The following is a 25,530-nucleotide window of genomic DNA, read 5'->3' as shown; positions in this document are numbered from 1 at the left end:
AAGTTGGTGCCTTTTATGGCTCCGAAGCCCCACCTTGGTGTTCCACTTGGAAAGAGAGAGGAGGTTACAATAAAGGATAACTTATTAGCCAAACTCCACCATTCTAACTTTGAGCACATATAGAACGTAAGGTGAGAGACAGAATGAAGGAGTCAGAGAATGAGAATTTGGGACGGCAAGAATGTGTTTATGGTAGCAGACCTGGGGCTGTGTAGAAAACTCCACACGGCAGCAGTGAATGCCGACTCAGAAGAACTGTGTGAAGGGTGAGGCTGGGGAAAAGGAACTCATAGCTGTCATTTTTCCAGTGGACTTCGAGGAACTGATCATGATTGGCTCATTGATAAGAGCATGGATTGGCACATAGCAGATAAACTTAGATACAGAAAATGAGAACTTTTATGCTATAATTTTGGAGGGCTATAAAATAGAATAAGTTTCCATGATAAAACCTGTTGCACAGTAGACAGTCAATATTTTCCTTAATAAACAAAAGGCCATAGTTTTTTATTCTTGCTGTGTCACTGCATGTTTAATTTCTTGACATCAATGTTACATGTCTATCAAGATTGAACTTTTGGGTGCCATCTTTTAGCTCTTGGCCTAAGGTTAGCTATGACTAAATCCATAATAAAATTTAGTAGTACACTTAGTATGAATGCATTACAGACCATCTACATTAAGGAAAGACAAACCCAAATAAATAAAAATGCACAGAGAATACAAAATATAAAGCATTAGAAAAATAAATGTCCCACAGCATTTTGCTGATAAAATATTAAATATAAAGAAAAACCAACAAGAAAAAAGGTACTAAATGAAGGTGTGTGTGTGTGTGTGTGTGTGTAACTCTTTCTACTAGGGACCCATAGAGGTCTTACTAGATCTGGACTCAGGAGCTTTCCTATCCTTCATTACAGTCTCTCCAGACTTACTCTTAGTCCAGTAATAGCCTGCTTACTGGAGCCTCTCCTCCAACCTCACTTCCATTCCATGGACTGAGAACCCAGTCCTCCTAGCTCTTTCCCTTGGACACTTTCAGAATACCCTCCTAGTGAATCTCCAATTCTTCCTGTCACCTGACAACCCACAGAAACACTCTACAAGGAACCCTATAGCACCACCCTTGCCTAGGTTCCAGAGAAGGCAACAGCAGTGAAATAAAAGAAAACTCACCCAACAAATGCAAGACTAGATATTGACACCAAAAAACACCTCAAAGATAACTACTACAGATAACTAGATCCCAGCACACAAACATGGGCATGAACAGCCAAGACAATGTTCCTCCTCTCCCAACTTTTGATCTGAGGTTGCTGTCTTTTTGGTGGGGAGGGGGAATCCATCAAGTGTGAGTGAGGAGCTGGTAGTGATTAAGTATTGGTTAAGTCCATGCTATATGCTCAGAAGTCTCTTTACCAAAGACCAGGAGCAGGAGTAAAACATGTCCAGTCCTCCTGTTTTGAGACCTTTGACAGTGTCTGGTCCATGGGACTGCTCAGAAAACTGATGCTCTTGCATGTCTCAATGTTATTGGAAAAATTAACTTAGACAACCTGCAAAAAATGGTTAGCAGTATTTCTGCTCCTTTCCAATGCAGAACTTGAAGAACTGACTATAGCAATAAGACAAGAGGATGCAATTAAAGGGATACATGTAAAAATAAGAAGTTAAATCATCTCTCTTTGCAGAAGGTAGAATGTTATACATAGCAGACTGTAAATATTTCATCAGAGCACTTGTAGAAGTGATTAATGCAATTTCAGTAAAATAGTAATCTACAAAATCAATAGACTTTCTATACATCCATAGCATACATGCTGAGAAAGGAATCTTGAAAACATTCCCATCACAACAACTTTCAAAATGGTCTAAAAATAGACCTAACCAAGAAGTGGAAGGTTCCTACTCTATAAAAAAAATTATTTATATAAATAAAGAAAAAGATTGGGGAAGACCCTAGTAGATGAAAATATATACAATGCTCAGGGTAGAAATAGCATTATGAAAATGACCATTCTACCAAAAGCAATTTATAGTTCAATGCAGTACCAATCAAAATCCCAATTTGTTACAGTAATAAAACTGAAGTTTGTATGAAACCACAAAAGTTTCAAGCTAGCTAAAGTGATCTGCAGCAGAAAAAATAAAGCTAGGGATGGGGGCTCCCACCCCAGAATTGGTATTCATAGCAGTGTCAGCACTTCAGGTTTCACAGGCTGTGAGACATCTGTCTAGGCCCTTCCAGCTTTCAAAGTCTCTGTTGAGAAGTCGTATGTGATTCTGATTGTCGGCCTTTGCATGTTACTTGGTATTCTCTAAGCTTCTTGTATGTTTATAGGCATCTCTTTAGGTTCGGATTTTTTTAATGATTTTGTGTAAGTATTTTCTGGTCCTTCTGACCTTCTTCTGTTCCTATTATTCTTAGGTTAGGTCTTTGCATATTATCCCTGATTTCCTTGAAGTTTTGTGTTAGAAATTTTTTAAATTTAATATTTTCTTTGATTCACATTGAAAGACCCCTTGAGCGGGGAGACCCTCACTCAAGTCTCGGGATGATGCGACCCCCCAAGAACTCACGTGAGACCGTCATTGCTGTAATAAACATGAGGTTTATTGACAGGAACCAGTGCACTGGGGTCGAGAGTCGTATCCCACGCAGGGGCAGTGGAGTTCGACCCCGAAAGGCTGGGAGAAAGGGTATTTAAAGGCAGAAACCACAACCCGACAGGGCAGGGATGGTGTCATTGGAAAGTGTCGAGAATAATAATGAAAAATCAAAAGGAGGAGCTTCCTGTTTCTCAAGATTGTTAAACTTTATGGTCCATCAGTTCCTGAGAGGAGCTTCCTGTTTCTCAAGATTATTCTCTAAGATTTTAATCTAACTTTATGGTCAGCTAGTACAGGTAGAGGGCAGGGTCTGGAATTTGAGGTATTTGGGGCTTTTTTAAACTTCTGACTTCTTAGCTGCATTTTTTTATTCTTTCATTCCCTACTTCTTCTAGTGGCTAGTTCTAATCATAGAACTAAATTTTAGTATCTTTATAATATTGACTTTTTTGTCCTCCTAAAGCATGATACTGTTTCATACCATCAAAATCTGAACAGTACTCACTCTTTCTCTAATGAATGCAACTAGTTTCTTTAACACACATGGACCTATAATCAGAAGCAGAAGCAAAACTAAGAAGGGTCCCATAAGGGAAGATATCAGAGTAGTCATCCAAGGAGATCTACTAAACCAGCTCTCGAACCATCCCTGATGCGCTTCTCTGTCTCTCTGTCTTTTGTCTAACCTTTCTCTAAGTTTATTCATGGAGTCTTTAATTACTCCTGAATGGTCTACATAGAAGCAACATTCTTCTTTCAGTGTAGCACACAGACTCCTTCTTTAGGGAATATCAGGTCTAATCTTCTCCAATTCTGAAGGATTACCTCTGAGAGGGAGGTTAGGTATTCTTGGAGGTCAACTAAAAAGTCTTTTTTACTCTTTTTATATCTGAGTCAATGGCAGTTCTGAATTCTCCATAAGCCTTGCATTGCAGGGCAACAGCAGATGTCCTTGTGCTGCCCTTGCAGCACCTAGATAGCCTTAAGTAATTCTCAACTCTTAAGATAGCCCTAAGTAATTCTCAACTCCTTTTTTTTTTTCTTACTAAGTCTTTAGCATCAGGATTCCAATCTGGACACTATCTAAACCTACACACCAAGGTCATGACTATCTTAGAACTTCTAAACTTATGATCCCTGAGGCACAGTCCCAAGAAGGGTTAGAAGTACGAATGCACATAATGCCTTCATAGTAAGGGGATGTTACATCATTTGCAATAGAAATCAAGCCTATCCCCACACATATCCCGAGGGAACTCAGGGCAAACATGAAATTCTTGTTTCTAAAACACACTCCTCAAGTGAGCATTATAGCAACCTCCCAGTCATGTCTCTGATGTATCCACTTATCTGATGTGCAAGTCTAGGGAGCTTTTTGAAGATCTGAGTGTCCCTCTAGGTCCCAGCTCTCAGCCCCAACACCTAGTACTTGGCTGGTGAGGGCTGAGATTTGATGGCTGTCAGGGTGGTCAGCAGCACCAGGTACGGTCCTTTCCAGAGAGGCTCGAGTGTCTGGGCTCCGTGTCGTTGTGTGTATCTGCAGTCTCTGACCTGGAACTGATGAGATGACTTGGAGGTCCCCGGGGTATAGGCTGCTGCCAGCTGTGAGCAGATTTCTTTCTGTATCACCTGTAGGTCTTTTAGCCTGGCATACAAATCATTATTAGTATGACATGTTGGTTCAGTAACATCATCTAATACAGTCAGAGGAGCTGAGGCCCCATATAAGATCTCAAAGGGGGTAAGACTGAATCTGGAAGGGGTATTTCTTGGTCTGAAGAGAGCAAGAGGGAAGGAGTACCACCCAGTCTGCGCAGTCTCCATGGTCAATTTGGTCAGGATCTCTTTTAGAGTTTTATTTATTTACTCTACCTGTCCTGAACTTTGAGGTCTGTAAATACAACATAATTTCCAATCAACCTCTAAATACTTGGCCACACCCTGGCTTACCTTGGCAACGAAAGTAGGGCCATTGTCTGACCAGATTACCTTGGGCACTCCAGACCTGGGGAAGATTTCTTCCAGTATCTTTTTTTTTTAAAAGATTTATTCATTTATTATATATAAGTACACTGTAGATGTTTTCAGATACACCAGAAGAGGGCATCAGATCTCTTTACAGATGGTCATGAGCCACCATGTGGTTGCTGGGAATTGAACTCAGGACCTCTGGAAGAGTAGTCAGGTGCTCTTAACCGCTGAGCCATCTCTCCAGTCCCTCTTCCAGTATCTTCTTGATGACTACCGAGGCCATCTCTTGCTTGGTGAGGAAAGCTTCTATCTATTCCTGGAAAGGTATCTACAAGCACTAGGAGATACTTGTGATCATATTTTCCTGGTTTTATCTCAGTGAAGTTCACTTCGACTTTTCACTAAACTCTCTAGGTCTCTTTGCCCTGTTTGCTTGCTAAGCATTCACTTACTGACATACCTTATATTTTTTTACTGCCTCTCTGGCTAGAATCTTAAAGTCTATTACATACACCTTAACTACTTGGACAAGCTTCTTATCTAAGTGAATCCATTTCTGTATTTGGCAAAGTGAGTCTTTTGTTTGTTCTCTGAGGAATATAGTTTTCCCTCAAGTGTGCCCTTGTCTTTTTTTCGTTTAAGCAATTTGGGCCTTTTCTTCTGTTGTACATTCACAGTGAGGCCATCCCTTAGTCCAATCCCAGTTCCCAGTGGCTTTCTCTTGCAGGCCTGTAACAAGGATAGGGTCCTGCATAGCCATTTCCCGAGCCACTTTATCTGCTTTGTTACTGCCCCATGCCACTGAATCTCTTCCTTCCTGATGTCCTGGGCAATGAATAATACTCACAGTTGCTGACTTCATCAGGGCATCCAAGAGATGGCAAAGACATCTGTGGCACTGATGTGCTGGGGGGTTGGGGTTCAGCCATTCCAGATGACATTGTGTTGTACACCATGGCAGCACCCACTTATCTCTGACCTTCATGAAGAGAACTGTTCCCGTCTGTAGACAAGGTAGCCTCAGCTTTCAGCAGGGGTCAATCAGCCAGTTGCAGAGGTCTTTCCTCCACCCATGCGCTTCTGTCAGTACTTGACACTTGTGCTATGGTGGCTCCAGGTCAGGATTGGGCAGCAAGGTGACCAGATTGTCTCCAACCAGTGGAGAATCTAGTCCATCGCAGCTGACCAGTGGTCCCATCTTTTGGGACGTTCTATTCAAAGGCAAAACATCAGCCACTCTATCACAGTTTAAGTCCTGGATTGGGTGATAATTGTCAGTGCCCGACTGGCAGGAACGGTGTGTTCCAGGCAGAACGGCACTAAGCCACACATCTCCCAGCATCAGGTACTGGTGTACTGAGACAGGTCTTAAGCTCCACGTACACAGTCTGTAGATATGCATACACATGGCCTCACCCAGCCATTTCAGCACACGCAAGCCATTTTGGAGAGCAAATTTCTCATGAGCAAGGGATAGGGGCAGTCAGGGATGACCATGAACTAGTGGGTTACCCGGCCCACGCCAAGGTCCACTGATCTTTGCGCAGTCCATAAGTATTGTTTGGTGCCAGTAGCCCCCTGTACCCAAGGTCTTTGGATACTGGCTCACTGGAGCATAGGAGCACAGAGCGTTGGGTCCCTGTATCCACAAAACAACTGGCTGGGCTTCCCTTCTATCTCTGCACATAGTCAGCACTCTAGGACCGAGAGGCTCTCCAGTGGCCCCTCTTGCTATTTCTGGGACTCAGTGTCCTTTTTCTTTGCATTAGGCACACTGATCTTTAGCCAGGAATTCTCTTCTGTTGCCAGGTACTGTCTTCCTAGGTTCCCTACCTACTATGGCCAGTATATGTTCCTCTCTTGTCTTTTAATTCTCTTTAGCTTTCTAGCTTCCTCTTCTTTTTGTCTCTTTTCTTCCCTAGCTTTCTGTTCTTTCTGTCCTCTTTCTTTCTTTCTTTTTTCAGTCTCTCTGTCTGCATCTTCTTCTACAGCTATTAGGTGCTGTCTACTTTTGTGCACAGACCCTGAACCACACATCAACCTTATTTTCTCTGCAACTTATAGTAACTCTCTCAGTGACTTAGCTTAACCCTTCAAGTTTCTGCAACTTTTTCTTCATATCTTTTCCTTACTTTAGCCAAATTGGTGGGGCGTTTTTTCAGCCCCTCATGGACCCACCATTGGAGTCTGACGGTAGACCTGGTGCTCCCTACCTTCAGGCATATTGAAGTCAACAGGCAGAAGTGAGGGTCTTCCATCCATGTCTGCAACATTTTTTCTGGCCTCTAGTAGGATTCTGTATCTCCTGTAACAGCTACTAACAAGCATCTCAAGTGGGATGGCGAGAAAACAAGAATCCAGAAAATAGAGGTCCGCCGAACAGGACAAATAGCATTCAGTCACACAGAAAGACAATCAAAAGATTAACAGACAAAAAATAGAAGTGCGCATAAAAACAAAAAACAAGTGGCCGCTGTGAGATCACCACAAAACTGAACTAATTTAGAAGGGAGTTTACAACGACAGATGAAGGAGAGTGGATTCCACATCACTCTTCCTTCTCAACCACAGACAGATGAATGACAGCAGATCAAAAATAATGGTTAAGTCAAAGGTGACTTCTGGAGGCCAGCCAATATCAAACACTGGCCACTCCAAGGGGCAAAAAGTCTTCCACGGTACAAATTGTGTTCTCTAGCAGTCCACTGGTCTAAAATCAAACTCAGGAGTCCCATCGTCAAAGTCACAAGTAACATAAAACAAAGACCTAAAACACACAGACAAAGACCACTCTAGAAATACAGACAGCTGGGAGGACGGGTCTCTTCTCCAGTCCAGGAGAATCACTGAATCCTCACCGGCACCCAGATGGGAATCTCCCAGGTGTCCCTGGGGTTCCCCCAGACCTCCTGAGATGTCTCCAGGGCAGTACAATCAGTGAGCCCTTGGGACATCTACCGCTCACACTCATGTCTCTCCTGAGACACGAGCCTCCCCTCTCAGCCTGAGACGTTAGCGACTGCAAAACCAGAACTCCAGAACTCTCGAGCAAATACAGACCCAGAGTAGCAAATACAGACCCAGAGTTTAGCCGGCACAAAACACAAGGACACAGAAAAAGACACAGATGCTATCTCACCTCCAAGTAGGTCTCTCAGGATGAGGGTGTTCGTTCATCCCGGACGAGCCCCCAAATGAAAGACCCCCAGAACGGGGAGACCCTCACTCAAGTCTCGGGATGATACGACCCCCCAAGAACTCACGTGAGACCGTCCTTGCTGTAATAAACATGAGGTTTATTGGTAGGAACCAGTGCACTGGGGTCGAGAGTCGTATCCGATGCATGGAGTTCGACCCCGAAAGGCTGGGTGAAAGGGTATTTAAAGGCAGAAACCACAACCCGACAGGGCAGGGATGGTGTCACTGGAAAGTGTCGAGAATAATAATGAAAAATCACAAAGAGGAGCTTCCTGTTTCTCAAGATTGTTAAACTTTATGGTCCATCAGTTCCTGAGAGGAGCTTCCTGTTTCTCAAGATTATTCTCTAAGATTTTAATCTAACTTTATGGTCAGCTAGTACAGATAGAGGGCAGGGTCTGGAATTTGAGGTATTTGGGGCTTTTTTAAACTTCTGACTTCTTAGCTGCATTTTTTATTCTTTCAACATATCAAATTCTTCTATTGTATCTGCTGTGCCTGAGTCTCTCTTCAATCTCCTGTATTTTGTTAGTGATGCTTGTGTCTCTTGTTCCTATTCTCTCCCCTAGGTTTTCCAAATCCAGAATTCTCTCGGGTTCTGTTTTATTTATTACTTCCATTTCCATTTCAATTCTTGAAGAGTTCTATTCATTTCCTTCACCTCTTAACCTGTATTTTCCTGTGTTTCTTTAAGAGATTTATTCATTCCCTCTTTAAAGTCCTCTATCTGTTTGATTGTATTTTCCTGTTTTTTATTTGAGAAATTTACTCATTTCCTATATAAAGGTATCTATCATCTTTTACATTTGAATTTAAGGTCATTTTTCCTGTGCTTCAATTCTGTCAGGATATCCAGGGTTTGCTGTAGTGGGATAGTTGGGCTCTGGAGGTGCCCTACAGCCCGGGCTTTTGTTGATTGTGTTCTTATGCTGGCCTCAAGCCATCTGCTTGTCCCTGGATGTCCCTGGTGCAGCAGGCCTCCTGGGGCTGGATTATGAAACACAATGGGACACTGCAAGTCTCAGAGCAGCTGGAAATGACCCAGGGGGCATGGAGGAGAGAGGATTGGAGACAGAGGGAAGAGACTAATCTGGATGCCCTTGGTGATGCAAGCCTGATGGAAGTGGTCTGGCCATGGTGATAGGAAACAGCGCAGAGTAGCTGGGCATGTCCAAGGGGACTCAGGGCAGTGAATGGCAGATCTAACCTGGATAGTCCTTGGGTGGCAGGTCTGGTGATGGCCAGCTGAGCAGCAGTAGAAGCAGCCAAACAATAGAGCCAGACTGACACCAGGCAGCTAGCTCAGGGATGCGGGTATGACTCTGGGTACTTGGTAGGCAGCAGAATCAGGGAGAAAGGGGGGCTAACTTGAATGTTCAACTGTGGTTTAAGTGGGGGCAGGTGGAGTGGTAGCTGGAAAATCAGGAGTTAATTTTTGTGAAGGTGATAGTTATAGGTCCAATTTTATTCATAGTGATATAAAATATAGTATTATTTTAAAAGACAGACATGAAGCCAATGGAACCAAATGGAAGATTGAAACATGGTTACATGGAACAACAACCCATTTGATACTTGACAAAGATGCCAAAAATACACATTGGAGAAAAGACAGCATCTTCAACAAATGGTGCAGAGAAAACTGGTTGTCCACGTGTACAAGAAGGAAATTAGATCTATCACCTTAGGAAAAATAAACTCCAAATGGATCGAAGATCTAAATGTGAAACCTCAAACAATGAAACTGCTGGAAGAAAACACAGGCAATCCCAGAAGGTGTAGGTTTAGGAAAGAACTTTCTAAACAGGACCCCATTTGCCCAGGAGTTAATGACAGTAGTTCACATAAGAGACCTTGTAGAATGAAAATCTCGCCTACAGATCAGGAAGCAATAGAGAGAAGTACAGACACCCCACAGAGTTGGAGAGAATCTTTTCCAGTGAAACATTTGGTAGAGGGTTAATATTTAGAATATACAAACAACTCAGAACAAGTGACACAATTTGAAAATGGGCCATGGATCAGGACAGTTTCCAAAAAAAGAAGAAATAAAAATATCTAGGGAATATCAGAAGGATTATTCAATTTTGGCAATTATGGAAATGAAATTCAAATGGTGTGAATGTTTACTCATAGCAGTTTCAACATTTTAGGTTTTACATTGAGGTCCTTGATCCATTTCCAGTTAATTTTTGTTAAAGTGGTAAGTCTGAGTCCAATCTCATTTTTCTACTACTTTGAGATTTTGTCTTATCTCAGGCAGAGTGATCAAGATTAAAAAACTATTTCTTTAGGTGCTTATCAGCAATTCAATATTCCTCAGTTGAGAATTTGTTTAGCTCTGTACCCCCATTTTAATAGGGTTACTTGACTCTCTAGAGTCTTACTTCTTAGGGTCCTTGTATACATTAGATATTAGCTCTCTATCAGATGCAGGGTTGGTAAAGATCTTTCCCCAGTCTGTAGGTTGCCACTTTGTTCTATTGACAGTGTCCTTTGCCTTACAGAAGCTTTGCAATTTTATGAGGTCCCACTTGTTAATACTTGATCTTAGAGCATAAGTCATTAGTGTACTGTTGAGGAAAATTTACCCTATGCCCATGTGTTTGAGGCTCTTCCCTACTATCTCTTCTATTAGTTTCAATGTATCTTCTTTTATGTAGAGGTCCTAGATCCACTTGGACTTGAGCTTTGTACAAGGAGATAAGAATGGGTCAATTTGCCTTCTGCATGCTGACCTCCAGTTGAACCAGCACCATTTGCTGAAAATGCTCTTTTTTTTCCCCAAGGAATGGTTTTTGCTTTTTGTCAAAAATCAAGTGACCATAGATGTGTGGGTTCATTTCTGGGTCTTGAATTCCATTCCATTGCTCTACTAGTCTGTCTCTGTACCAATACCATGTGGTTCTTCTCACTATTGATCTACAATACACCTTGAGGTCAGGGATGGTGATTCCCCCAGATGTTCTTATATTGTTGAGAATGTTTTTTGATATCCTGGATTTTTCGACATAAATTTGATAATTGCTCTTTCTATCTCTGTGAAGAATTGAGTTGGATTTTTGATCAAGATTGCATTGATTCTGTAGATAGCTTTCATCAAGACAGCCATTTTACAGTGTTAATCCTACCAATCCATGAGCTTGGGAGATCATTCCATCTTCTGAGGTCTTCTTCAATTTCTTTCTTCAGAGACTTGAAGTTCTTTTTATTCAAATCTTTCACTTGTTTGGTTAACATCATACCAAGACATTTCATATAATTTGTGACTATTGTGAAGGGTATCATTTCCCAGTTTCTTTTTCAGCCCATTTTTCCCTTGAGAAGAGGAAGGCTGCTGATTTGTTTGAGATAATTTTGTATCCACCCACTTCACTGAAGTTGTTTATCAGGCTTAGGAGTTCTCTGGTTGGAATTTTTGGGGTCACTAAAGCATATTATCATATCATCTGTAAATAGTGGTATTTTGACTTCTTCCTTTCCAATTTGTATTCCTTTGACCTTCTTTTGTTGTCCAATTGCTCTGGCTAGACCTTCCAATACCATGTTGAATAGGTAGGGAGACAGTGGGCAGCCTTGTCTAGTCCCTGATTTTAGTGGGATTGCTTCAAGTTTCTCTCCATTTAGTTTGATGTTGGCTAGTGGTTTGCTGTATATTGCTTTTACTATGTTTAGTTATGGGCCTTAAATTCCTGATCTTTCCAAGACTTTTAACATGAAGGGCTGTTGAATTTTTGTCAAATGCTTTCTCAGCATCTAATGAGATGATAATGTGGTTCTTTTTCTTTGAGTTTGTTTATGTAGTAGATTACATTGATGGATTTCCGTATGTTGAACCATCTCTATATCCCTGGGATGAAGCCTACTTGATCATGATGGATGATTGTTTTGAAGTGTTCTTGGATTCAGTTTGCGAGAATTTTATTGAGTATTTTTGCATCAATTTTCATAAGGGAAATAGGTCTGAAGTTCTCTGTCTTTGTAGGGTCTTTGTACGGTTTAGGTATAAGTGTAATTGTGGCTTCATAGAATGAATTGGGTAGTGTTCTTTCTATTTTAAGTTTGTGGAATAGTTTGAAGAGTATTGGTATTAGGTTTTCTTTGAAGGTCTGATTGAATTCTGCACTAAATCCATTTGGTACTAGGCATTTTTTGGTTGGAAGACTTTTAATGACTGTTTCAATTTCTTTAGAGTTTATGAAACTGTTTAAAAGGTTTGCTCGATACTGATTTAACTTTGGTACCTGGTATCTGTCTATTCCCCAGTGTAGGAAAATGCCAGGTGGAAGTGGATGTGTGGGAGGGGGAGCACCCTCATAGAAGGAGAGGGAGAGAGTATGGGAGAGGGGGAAACCAGGCCATGGGATAACATTTGAAATGTAAATACATAAAATATCCAATAAAAAAGAAAAAATTAAAAACTACCAGTGAATATGTTTACGAGGATATGGGGAAAGAGAAACATTCATTCACATTGGTGGAATTGCAAACTGATGCATTTGTGGAAATCAGTGTGGTTAATCTTCTAAAAGCTAAAAGTAGATCTACCATATGAACCATCTATTCCTCTCCTTTGCTCATGCCCAATGGTCATTCTACTCCACAGATCCTTGGTCAGCCATGTTCATGTCTCTTCTATTCATAGTAGTTAGAAAATATACATGAACTAAATGCCCTTTAACAGATTCATAGATATTGAAAATGTAGTACAGTAAACTTTGAAAGTAAATGATGAATATAGAAAATATACTGAGTGGAGTATCGCAGACCCTGAAAGACAAATGCTACACATACTCACTTACTTCCAGAACCCATCTCTGAATCTTCAGCTCTGAATACATCACCTGGAGTAACTGCAGATAACAGGAGAGTTAAAAGAACCCATGGGGGTCTTCAGAGGAGAATAATAGATGCAGGAGCTATGAGAGAGATGTGGGTAACATGGAGGAATACTTAGCTGATGAGCAGAAAGCAGCAAACATTGGGAGGGGGAAGGGAGGGTGAGAAGAGGGATAAATAGCTCTAAGGATGTTTGAAAGAGCCATAGAGAATTATACTATCTTATGTTTCCTTAAAATTGCTTATGTAAGTGCATCTTATACATACATGCATATATTTAAAGAAATTATGACATTTTGATGTGGCAATTATTCCCAACAAAACAAGCCCCCTCCCCCCAAAAAACCCCACCATCGGGCAATGCATATCTTCTTTTGAATTCTTGATCAGGGGAGTCCATTGACCCCCAAAACTATATATTCTATTGCCATTATCCAGATAGAAGACTTCAGCTTGTGTAAAATTGACATAAGTAGCCAGCATAAAGCCTACTCAACATGATGGAATCCATGTCCAATACTCTAAGCAAAGCCCACTATACATGTCTGACTAAGCAATGAACCCTGGATGAGAAACTATTAAAGTCACTTCCCTAAACCAGTCCTATTTCTAACTGTATTCTAAACATGGAACCTACACACAAAGGTAAGTGTAGCTCCCATACCTTGTGGTGGTTGGAGTGATAAGCACCCCACAGGATCAGATCATATGTTTGGGTATTTTGTCCCCAGTTGGTAGATGTCTCAGGTATTGAATGTGGCCTTGTTGTAGGAGTGTCACTGGGGATGCCATTCTCTCTCTCTCTCTCTCCCTGCCCTGTTTTAAGGCTGTCATCTCTACATGTAAGTCACCAATAGCCTGCCTACTTGATTGTTGCCATGTTCCCTGCCATGATGATCATGGACTTCTTCCCTGAAACTGTAAGCCAACACCCCAGTAAATGATTTCGTTTTGTAAGTTACCTTGGCCGTGGTACCTCTTCACAGCAATAAGAAAGTAACTAAGACATACGAATATACAAAAAAAAAATGTTAGGAATTTTGAGTTAAAAAATAAACTATTTTGGAGTTCTTTCTCAAAATAAGGTTTCTCTATGTAACCCTGGATGGCCTTCAACTTAGAGATCCGCCTGCCTATGCCTTCTGAGTTCTGGAATTAAAGGTATGAACCACTACCACACCTCTCTCTCTCTCTCTCTCTCTCTCTCTCTCTCTCTCTTTCTCTTTCTCTCTCTCTCTCTCTTTCTCTCTCTCTCTCTGAGAGAGAGCATAAATTTCTCATATATGTTTTAAATATCTGTATGTTATAGTTTCCATTGTAATTAAAAATATGACAAATGCTTGACTACAAGACACAGGATGTGGATTGGGCTCCAACCCCCATAGCACCCCCATAGCAAGTTTGAGGACAGGTTGCAGGTGCCTTGGAAACATTGTGCACTTGCTGAACAGAAATAGATGGCTGAATCTTCAGCCTGTGTGGCTGTGATGTGCAGGGAGAATTTTTTGGCTTTCTTATCTAGTAAAATTTTAAATCGTTGAGTCTCCTTTTTGTCCACATTTGAACGAATGTCTATCACAAAGTGGAGACCCTTTCCAGCTCCTTGCTTGTACCAAGGGAAGTATGATGAAGTACTGTCTGTGTAAGTACAGTTGATGACAGCGGTGTCTCCCTCTTGAACACTCAGTGTAGAAAGAACCTGCTCGACCTTCTCTCCATGGCTCTCCCCTACACAGAAAGGAAAACAGACAGGAGGAGAGCGGTCAGGCAGTCCTCTGCTTAATCTCTTTGTCCACAACAACTAAAGGGAACTCTATAAAATAGACTGCCCATGAATCTCTAAGACATATCCACCAAATATTTTCTCTTGACCCCAAATCTTCAACTTACAGTCCATCCACAGCCAGGAGAACAGGAATACAGTGTGAATGGATGCCTTCATTGTTCTTCCTGCCTGGGATTAATGTAGACTTGCAATCTCGTGCCAAGCAAGCTCTTTGTCTTTCCAGGTTTTCCCTTTTCTCTAACAGTTATAGCAGCTTCCTGTGTTATCTTACTAGCCAATAAGAAAACGGATGCATTGCTTCAGGATGCAATGAAATGAGCTTGCTGTGCTTCTCATCAGCTGCGCCCTACTGCCATCTTGTGGCCACTTCTCTAATTACTGAAAGCCATGAATAAAGATGTAGAGATGGGGTTGGGTTTTTTTGAATGTTACTGAGTCATTATTAGTAACCTGGAAAGAGGTACACACACTCTGTACCACTGAATCATGGGCTGGGATAAACATTTGAAATCAAAATGTCACTACGATTCATCCTGATGAATGAAGGCAACAAAATATTTAATATTCAGTCAATAGCATTTTTGTGGGCAGTGAAGGGTTAAATACAGAGGGAGGAAGAGAGTATGGCAGAAAGGGTGGGTGCATGAAGGGCCAACTAACATTAAGGATGTTTCAAAATTGTGTGTGTGTGTGTGTGTGTGTGTGTTTGTGTGTGTGCATGTATGTGTATGTGTGTACAAAACAGAAAAGAGAGGAAAGATACAGAGAGACAAAGTGAATTAGCATAATACTCCCCACCCCCCAGCAATATAATTCCAAATAAAAAGCCCAAAACCAGCTCTGGGACACATCCCCTAGTGTTGATCTGGAGCAGCCATAGAGACCCCAGAAATAATGGAACCTGTTGCTGTTGCTCTTGGTCACCCACCAGAACTTAATGGCAGGACCACAGTGCTGAAGACACTGCATGTTTTGGTCACAGGACTTAGTGCAATCCAGCCAGTACTAATGAGGACGCTTCCTCCTTACTGACCACATTTTATAGTGTCAAAAGTGTGACTAAGGCTGCCAGGGGAGAAAATTTAACAAGTCTTAGCCTGCTGTGAGCCCTAAGATCTACAGTAGTGACCATCATGGCAAGATACAGATATACCCAAGATCAATGTGAATGTTATAAGAGTGGTGAACTACTTTTTAATTTAATTTCAGGCCTACTTCATGGTAGAAAAATGTATAACTGGAACTATAAACAGGTCAAGCACTTATGTCCATAGGGAATATAGGTCCCAGGTGGGGGAACTATTACTATTGTTTTTGCTTAATGGATGCACTGTCAAACCTCCCTCTACTTTCACAATACCAATAGAGTAGTGTGGCAGTCGAACCTAATTAGAGGAATAATCTTTTGTAGAGCAGCTGGTGGGAAACATATAGACTCACAACTGGTCAGCACGTTGTTTCTTTTAAATTTTTATTTTATTTTACATAAGACCATTTTACACACACACACACACACACACACACACACACACACACACACACACACACACACACACACGGAGAAATTCCAAGAGGTATAACTAGGCTTCATAATATATCTAGTTTTAGTTTGTTTTGTTGGTAGTTTTTTAATTCAATTTTTTTTGAAGAACCCCCATTCTGATTTCCTTATAAAAATCATTTTAAAATGAATGTGAGAGAGAGCGGCACTCGATATTGAAAGTCGTGTATTATCTCAAACTCTGCTCTTCAAGAATAGTTTTGCTAGAGACCTCACTTGAGGCGTTATTAATAATCAAACAATCTTGTCTTCATCACACAGATGACTATAATAAAATGAACAGATTCTATCTCTGTGAAAAAGAGGCAGGGTGATGAGTTCTTGAACTCTTTCTACTCTAAAATTAGAAACCATTTTGGTCTGAGATTGCAATGAGAAATCTGGCTTGCTCTGAGAAATGTTTGACTTGCTTTGAGAAAAGCCCTTGATTTGTTTCTCCTCCCATATTAGAAAAAAAATTGACTCAGCAATTACGAGGAGAAAGCTGACTTGCTCTGAGAAATGTTTCCCTGTGGCTGAGTGGTAAAAGAAAAGTTAGAAATTCAAAAATCATCATGCTACTCATTTGTAAAAGGTAAACATGTACAAACTTATTCTCTCTTTATTTATTATTTTCCTTTGTGATGGGAATCAAATCCAGATTTCCATGCATGCTAGACAAGTATTCTACCACTGACCTATGTCCTAGCCCTGAAAGTTTATTATTTGACTAGGCTTAATTTTCTGGTGTTAAAATAGATTTTATATCCTTAAATGCAGTGACTAGATGTCATTGCTGGCATTTCCTCTAGCATGGGAGCCAAGCCTCTAAACATGAGTACTGGCTGCCTTGGTCACTCATTTTTCTCCCAAACTTTACAATAGTGTGTTTCCACAAAGACTGAAAGAAAACCTTTCAGCTCTACATTCCCAACACTGTTCCCTTCTGCCTAAAAACCATCTCATTCTACTCTAATCTCCTGATGCATTTATTGTTTCCTTAAGAATAATTCTTGGGACATCCAAACATTGCCTGGGTCTGCTGCAGGGGTTGTACAAAAGGAAACTGACTCCAAAGAGCCAACTAAAAAATGGTTTCTGTTTTACTATTTCCTTTTATCCTTTTATGCTATTGCATAAGTGGAAGGAGAACCAACCCTGAAGAGTTTTCAGAAAAGTCACATGGAAGCCTCTAGAAGCTTCCTAAAAGATATGCAATCACAGATATAAAAAGCTTTAATGAAGTCATTTTATAACCAAGAAACTATACACCTACTAGGAATGATAGGCTAACAAATGAGTCCAGTGCAAACAATAGGTTACTTCTTTGGAATCGATAGCCAGTGAGGTCCCATAGACCCTACTCCTCAAACATTACAGGCTAACGCCAATGATCTTAGTTACACTATGGCACTTGACGGTAAGAACTTATTACAGAGATTCCGCACCTTTAACTTATGAATGAACATGAAAAGCTTGAGCTTGTATTCACTTGGAAGCTTCATCTCTACCGGTCAACTTTCATAGGGATGGAAGATGCTATGCACCCTACCACAAGAGTAAGTCTTACCCAGCTGTGAATTCTGAGTACAATAATAGCAACGGGCCTGGTAAGCCATGGACACTGGCTTAATCGAGGCAAGGATATAATGAAGATAACCACTCATCTTCTGATTGGATTTAAGGCTTGATCTATGAGATGAAATACATACCTGAAGCAAAGGGGAACCTACTAATGTTAATCTGATAACTGGATATAGTATTAAATCAATTCGTAAAAACTTTCTTAAATTTCATAAGAGAAGCTTTTATTTGAAGTCAATGGAAATTAACACAGAGACCCATAACCAGTCAAGATACAGATATAAGAGACTGCAAAATGACCACCTCAAAATGGGACCTCTCAGAATATTTTGCAGAAGAGAATATGGAAAAAAATTTAAGAGTGGATTTGGTGGGTGACTACAAGGTCTATCCAGACACAGCAGTGCAGTTGTACGTAAGAACCTGTGATGGTTGTGATAGATGCCTAAGACCTGTGCAAGTTCAAGTCAGACAAAAGTTCCTGCATAGAGATTGATCAGGCTATGTATTACTGGTCATAGACACTACTGTCCTCTATCTCTTTCTACTTATGTATCTTATTTTTCCTAGTTTTCTTCTTATCTGCATATTTTTCCCTGCACTCTGTGAAAATATTGGATATCTGTGGAGCTAAAATACTTTCTTGGTCTGTGAAAGATGAGATATTTTACCTAAGAACATAAAAATTCCAAACTCCATATAGCAAGCAGGTAAAATGGGAAGTTGGTAGAGGCTCTGATTATGGGGGGAAAGATCATGTTCTCCATATTGTTTTTATTACTTCTTATTCGTGCATTGCAAGGACAATTTATCAGTCAACCTGATGGACTCTGAACTCTATTTGATATACAGCTGGTATTTAGACTCCTGAGATTAATTTAAAAATAGTAACGTGGTACAACAATTCTGGAAGTCAGTCTGGAGGTTCCTCAGAAATTGGACATGGTCCAAGCTGAGGACCCAGCTATTCCACTTCTGAGCATATACCCAAAAGATGCTCCAAAATACAACAAGGACACATGCTCCACTATGTTCATAGCAGCCTTATTTATAATATGCAGGAGCTGTAAAGAACCCAGATGTCCTTCAACTGAGGAATAGATAGAGAAAATGTTGTACATTTACACAATGGAGTACTAACCAGCTATTAAAAACACTGACTTCATAAAATTCATAGGCAAATGGATGGAACTAGAAAATATCATCCTGAGTGAGATAACCCAATCATAATAGAACACACTGATAATTGGATATTAGCTCAAAAGCTTGGAATACCCAAGATACAATTCACAGAGCACATGAAGCTGAAGAAGTTGGAAGACCAAAAGAGTGGGTGCTTCAGTCCTTCTCAAAAGGGAGAACAAAATATTCACAGGAGGAAATACAGAGACAAAGTATGGAGCACCGACTGAGGGAAATGTCATCCAGAGACAGCCTCACTGGGAATCCATCCCATATACTGTCACCAAACCCAGACAATACTGTGGATTCCAAGAAGTGCATGCTGACAGGGGACTGATTTTGCTGTCTCCTGAGAGGCTCTGCCACAGCCTGGCAAATACACAGGCAGGTGCTTGCATCCAACCATTGAACTGAGAATGGGGTCCCTAATGGAGGAGTTAGAGAAAGGACTGAATGAGCTGAAGGGGTTTTCAACCCCATAGGAAGAACAAAAATACCAACCAACCAGACCCCCCAGAGCTCCCAAAGACTAAACAACTAACCAAAGAGTACACATGGAGGGACCCATGGCTCCAGCCGCATATGCAACAGAGGATGGCCTTATTCAGCACCAGTGAAAAGAGGGGACCTTGGCTCCGTGAAGGCTTAATGCCTCTGTGTAGGGTAAAGCCAGGGCATGGAGATGGGAGGGAGTGGGTGAGCAGGTTGGGGAAGTATCAGAGGGAAGTAAAGACGGAAACAGGATGATTTGTGTTATATATTTGAATTAAGTATCTGTAGAAGTGAAAATTTCTTCACTTTGCAGGAACAATTGATGCTAGTTACATAGAGCTGAACATCCACTGTTCTTAATAATAAAACAGCATGGCTGAGTCGTTCTCTTCTGGTATTTTCTCAAGGTCATGACATAGATTTTGTACATAAAACTGCAGCACAACTTGGCAGCTGTGTGTTTCCCACATGAACTAATTTTGAAAACGTGAAAGGAATTTGAAAAAGTTATTAGGGCTTGATACTATGTAGCAGGATCAGAATCTTCCTGAAGAGAAGCTATTAGTGATGGTGCAGCCTCAGTTGCAGTCGAGAGCATATGACACTGAAGATCCTAGGACCATGAAATAACCACCAAGAACTCTGGCAGGTGTGGATTGTAGCCAGACTGAAGCCATGAGATAAGCTGCTTATGCTGCAGATGGTAGAACTGAAGAGGTAAGCCTACCCAAGCCCTGTGGAGCCCAGAAGATTAAAAGTGAGTTCCAGGCTCTGAACCCTGAGCTATTTGCACTATTGGAGTTTGGATTTGCATTTATCTAATTGCAACTCAGCCCTGCTTCTTCCCTCTCAGAATAAGAAGTACAATCGAGAGACTTCAGGCTTTTAAAGAGACTTTGGATATTTTATCTTTTCTTTTATTTGTGTGAGTCTTAGCTTTTAACATTTGAGCTATTTATTCAGCGCAGGTTGGATATTTTTGAAGAGACTGAACTTTTAAAATGTTTACATTTTTTAAAGACTGTGTGACTTTAAAAGTTTTACTGTGTTTTATATTCTTACATTTGCATCAGATATTGGGGGGAAAAAGTTTACCATGTAATAGTGATGCATTTGTGTGTCAAGTTGTCAAGGGGTGAACTTTGCTGGATAGTTTTTGTCAACTTTAAACAAGCTAGCACCATCTGGGAACAGAGAATGTCACCTGAGGATTTGCCTTCATTAGATTTTCCTGTGGGCATGTCTATGGGATTTTTTTTTTTATTAATGATTGGTATGGAAGGGCCCAATGAATTGTGAATAGTGCCACTCATGGACAGATGGTCCTGGATTGTATAAGAAAGAGACCACAGTCATCTCCCTCACATTACCCCACTACAACCACCAAAATACAATTCTCAGAGGCTTCATAACTGTGGTGGTAAAGGAGGAGTGTAAGTTACTCAGCTAAAATAGCTCCTAAGAAGACAAAATCTGAGAAAAATATGTAAAAGCTAAAATAAAGCAGAATTAATGTTCAGACAGGAAGATAATTAGAAAGTGGGAGTATGACCAAAGATAAAATATTAATAGAAATGAAGAATTAGCTACACAAAGGAATGAAACTAAAAATAAGAGAATCCCATATACTTATACACTAATCACAGAGGAAAAAGCACTTGAATTGAATAAACACTTTTAATTTTTATCACTGGTCCATTTAGCTCCAAACTTTATGGTTTGAATCATGACTTCTGAAGAAATTTTTGTGACTGAATGTTTCTTGTTCCTCTAAAAATACATTTAGGAAAAAGTGGGGAAGCCTCATCATCCAGGGTATATATGATTTCTGTGTCACCAGAAATCTCAAGGGCACTGGTCAAGAAGGAGTCTGTATTCTTCTTACATTTAGTATTTATCTAATGTCAGGTCTGGTAAACCCTGAGTTGCACCCTCTCCAGCATGTTTACATTGAAGCTGACACCCTAAGAAGTTCAGAATGTGTCTGTATTCAAAGGCAGGCACTTTCAAAACGATCAAGACAAATGAGGCCAACTCTAATTAAATGAGACTGATGCTCACATAAGAATAGATGATCATCCTCAGAGCAAAAGCGTGTGAGGACTTAGGGAGGTGGGGTCATCTACATACAAGTCAGGTGGTGGACCTTGGAGAAAACTAGTCAATATCTTCATCTTGGAATTCCACCCTGCAGAACTGTGGGAGGTAGGTAAATAGGTAGACAGACAGACAGACAGACAGCATACATGTGTCCATGCAGAAAAGACTAAGCCTGAATTGTTGTTATTCTGTCTAAGCTCTACCCCCAAAGTTACCTGTCAACAGCTATGTTTGCCTGATGAACTATAAAGGCGTTTCCTATTCCCTCTTCTCTCCCCTCTTTCTTCTCTTGCTCTTGCTCCTTGCTCTTGCCCTCTTCCCCTTGTCCCTTCTCCCCCCATTCTGTTCCCCGTTCCCTCCACATGCTCATTGGTGGACTCTATTCCTCTCCTCTTCTAGTCTTCGTCTTTCATTTAATCTCTCCATGTGGAAACATGTTGGCCCATTGTGCCCAGATGCAAGCTGAGATTTCTACCCTAACATGAATGACATGCTGTTGTTGTAAAAACATGAAAATAAAAAGGTAATGGTTGTCTTTTACCTCACTGGGTCCGTACTGCATTGTCCCAAGATATCTGCTAGATATCTTGGCGGAAACACATCCCAGCCGCACACTTTCCTACACTCAAACCCTCACATAAAAGAACACACAACACAATAATCTTTGACCCAATTGATAAGATATAATTGCCCACTTAAACATGCAAAGCCCAGTACCATCCATCCCTTGAGAACATTAATAACAACCTGTAAATACACAGAGCAGAATCTTAACATCACCTGCCATCTTGTCCTGCCACCGCTCCTCTGCCCCTCTCTCCCACCTGTCTCTTCCTCTCTCCCTTAGTCTCCTCCTCTTCCTTCAAACTTCTCTCCCACCTATCCATCTTTCTCCTCCAATGACAGGCCTCCTTCTATCCTGTACCTGCCCCTCACCAGTACTTTACCAATTCAATGGAGAGGTGGTTCTGCTGATGTCACCTGAGTTCTGAGTCCTTGACTAGGCAGTTGTCCTTGGGGCAGTTGAATTAGCATCAAAATACAGTAACTTCTGGGCAAACCACAACATGCAAAGAGTTAACCTGCTATATATGGTGCTTAGAGAAAATGTCACTAACGAAGATTTGAGCAAAAAATGGAAATTATAAACATAGTCAAGGGGGTTATTTTCAAAGCAAGAATGAAGAGATATCCAGTTTGCAGTGACACCTAGTACTTAAGTTAATAAAACATTTGGGTTTCTAATGAGTGAACTAGAAAGTTATTGGGTAGGAGATGTTTATTTTGTTTTGTTGGTTTGTTTTGAGAATTAAGATTGCTTATTTTTTTTTAAAAAATTATGTGACTGATTTTTTTTTTAAAAAAGAACATGCACTTTATCAAGTAGAGATGCAGGAAATCCAATGAGCAGGACTTGAAGTCTTTAGGGCCGACCAGATATTGCAATGGGACAAAAGGATAAATCTTTGTGAAAAGGAGACAAACTCTGGATCAAATTAAAAAGTTAAGCCACTGGATTTCCTTTTGCTTGGTTGTTTTTTAATGCTGTATTTATACAATATGATTTTTCGTCTTTCTGGAGCTTTATAACTTAAACTGACCTTCTGAGGTATTCTTTATATGCTTGTATAATTGGAGTAATTTAAAATGGATATTTTTGTAATATACTACAGAAAGAATAAATACATCTTCTATTAACATGTGTATATCCATGCATTGGTCCCTAGTTTTGTTCAAGGTCTATGAATCTCTTTGGAGTAGCTGTCTATGCTACTCTACCTAATTCTTAACCTCTGTTATCTCCTAAATCCACAATCCAAGTTTCTTTCTCCCAGCAATGTCTTCCAGCTTTCCCAGAGCCTTATTCAGTTCCCTTTACTTGACCTATAAACAGAATTCAGTATATTCATCTTTTCATCTTAATTCAACTTTCTCCCCAGGACCAAAGCACCCAAAACTCAGCATCCTTTTACTCCATGTGTATCACAACTGTTGACATATTACACTGAAAAAGAGAACACACTGAAAGACCCCCATCTTGAAAGGGAAATTATATAAGTCCACAACTATAATAGTAAAAAGTACGTTTTAAGATCCACAGACTCAGAGCTGAAACAGGCCCGGGTGAGCCCAGGCACACCCAGGCCCTGTAGGGCCTGCCCCGTGTTAAGACTTACAGACCATAAAGATAAGGAAGAAGGAATGTAGAACCAGCCCGAGGTATCAGAACTGACTCATAGGCCATCTGGCAGGAAGGGATAAGCCCCTAGCTCCTGACATTCCGGACGCCCCAGCCTGCACGTAGTCTTTTGCTCTGTTTTAACCTCATTTGAATATGTCTGAACTAGCCAATTGTGTAGCCATACCTCTACACCTCATTTAAATATGTTTGAATTAGCCAATTGGGTGTAATCGTGCATCCGTGCCTCATTAGAATCCACCAGTCAAGTCCCTGTAACCATGCATCTGCTTCTGTATGCCCGCTTCTGCTCCCCAGAACCCTATAAAAACCCGTCCCTTGTTCTGTTGGGCGCGCCAGTCCTTCCGAGCTGACTGAGATGCCCGCAGGTACCTGTGTATCTGGCCAATAAATCCTCTTGCTGATTGCATCCAGTGGTCTCGGCCTGGTCATTGAGCTTGGGGATCTCCTTCCCGAGGGAAGATTCTCACTGAGGGTCTTTCACACACTAGAAACATAAGGAAGAGGCTGAAGAATATGCTACATTTTTTGGTCAAAAGAATGAAGGGAGCCAAATAAGAAAGGCAGGAACCTATTTGCACAAGACTGGGACTATCTCCACTGAAAGCTTCTACTTTTAAATCAGTCAAACATAAAAGTCTGTACAAGTGACAAGTAAATTATCAGATTTTGAGAGGGGAAAAATGAAATAACCCTTTCTTATTTCAGGAAGACATGGAGCACATATAGCCATATAAGCCATGGCTGTCTCTACACATGATAGATCCATGAATGACATGAGTCAGGGTCAGAGGGTTAGGATTATAGGCAATGATGAATACATAGTTTCATTCAACAGGGGATTTTGTATTTAAGAAATCACAAATTCAGCCTAGTGTGATGGTTCATAGATGCAACTCCAGACCAGTGTTGATTTAGACAGAAGGAAGAGTTCACAGCCAGCCTTGGGTTCAAAAATTGTTCAAGGCCAGCCTGGGCTACATAAAGTCCCAACTACAAAACAAAAACAAAAAAAGGAAATCACTGTGATGTGTGACTGCCTTCATTCTCTCTGATTAAGCCTAAAGTGCGGAATGCTTTCTTACTGTTCTCCTAATGTGTTCCTAGTGTTAATTTGGATGCTTTCTTATGTGGTATCAACAATAGCAGACCTGCCCATGGACCCTAAATGAGTGATCGTAGACACACTCAGCAGCCAGCCCCCTGATTCTCAGAGTTTGTGCTCTGCTCCCGCTGTGGTTTCTGCCACTGTGTCACTCAGAGCACAGTAGTACACAGCCGAGTCTGACTCTTGCACTGAGGCTTTCTGTAAGTGGAAGGACGTGGTTTCTTTCTCATACGTAGCTTCAAAACCTCTGCTGCTTCCCTTCTCGTTGGCCTTTGAGGCTCTAAGGAGGAGCTGTGGCCCTTCTCCGGGATACTGCACATACCAGAACAGGGCTGGGTACTGTGTGGTTTCATAGGAACAGTTCACAGTCAGAGAAGCCCCTTCAGAGAGTGTCACTAGGCCTTCTGTCTGAGTCACCGAGTCTCCATTGCTTCCTCCTAAAAAGTGAAATTAGTAACGATTCAGGGAAATGATGACCTGTATTCTGCTTCACAAGAGAAACTGTTGTTAAATTTTACATCAATATCATGAAACAAGACAGAAACTCAATGTACCATTCCACTTACCAAACATTAAGAAGAGTGCAATCACCAGTTCAGGACAAGAGTTCATTTTCTGAGCCACTGGAGTGTGTGAATACTAATCTCTTAAGATAGGAAAGGTTAGGTTGTAGGGAAAGGATAAATATAAGCTCAGAGTAAAACAGGAAATGTGTATGTGCTGGATAGACACACCCCCACACATACTCGTGCTAACCTCAGAGGACTGCTGACCTATATTCTCAGACTGAACTGTGCAGAGGGATGAAGCACCACCTTGGAAACATGACTGGTGGAGGCCTGTTGACCTTAGTGAACCTGACCTCTGACCTAGACTGCCACTGCTTCTGCCAGCACCATGTGCCCTAATGACCATCAAAG

The 25,530-nt window shown here is 41.0% G+C and overlaps 1 gene segment (V, D, J or C); it reads right to left on the bottom strand.

Moving 5' to 3' along the window:
- Positions 1-24,712: 24,712 nt before the first annotated feature.
- LOC134482278 (T cell receptor alpha variable 9-1-like) lies at positions 24,713-25,222 on the bottom strand. The segment is given in 2 exon segments: positions 24,713-25,047; positions 25,177-25,222. Coding segments are annotated over 2 exon segments (381 nt in total).
- Between the last annotated feature and the right edge of the window lie 308 nt (positions 25,223-25,530).

This window comes from Rattus norvegicus, chromosome 15, assembly GCF_036323735.1.
Source record: "Rattus norvegicus strain BN/NHsdMcwi chromosome 15, GRCr8, whole genome shotgun sequence".
Classification (NCBI taxonomy): domain Eukaryota; kingdom Metazoa; phylum Chordata; class Mammalia; order Rodentia; family Muridae; genus Rattus; species Rattus norvegicus.
This window is presented reverse-complemented; position numbering and strand designations above follow the sequence as displayed.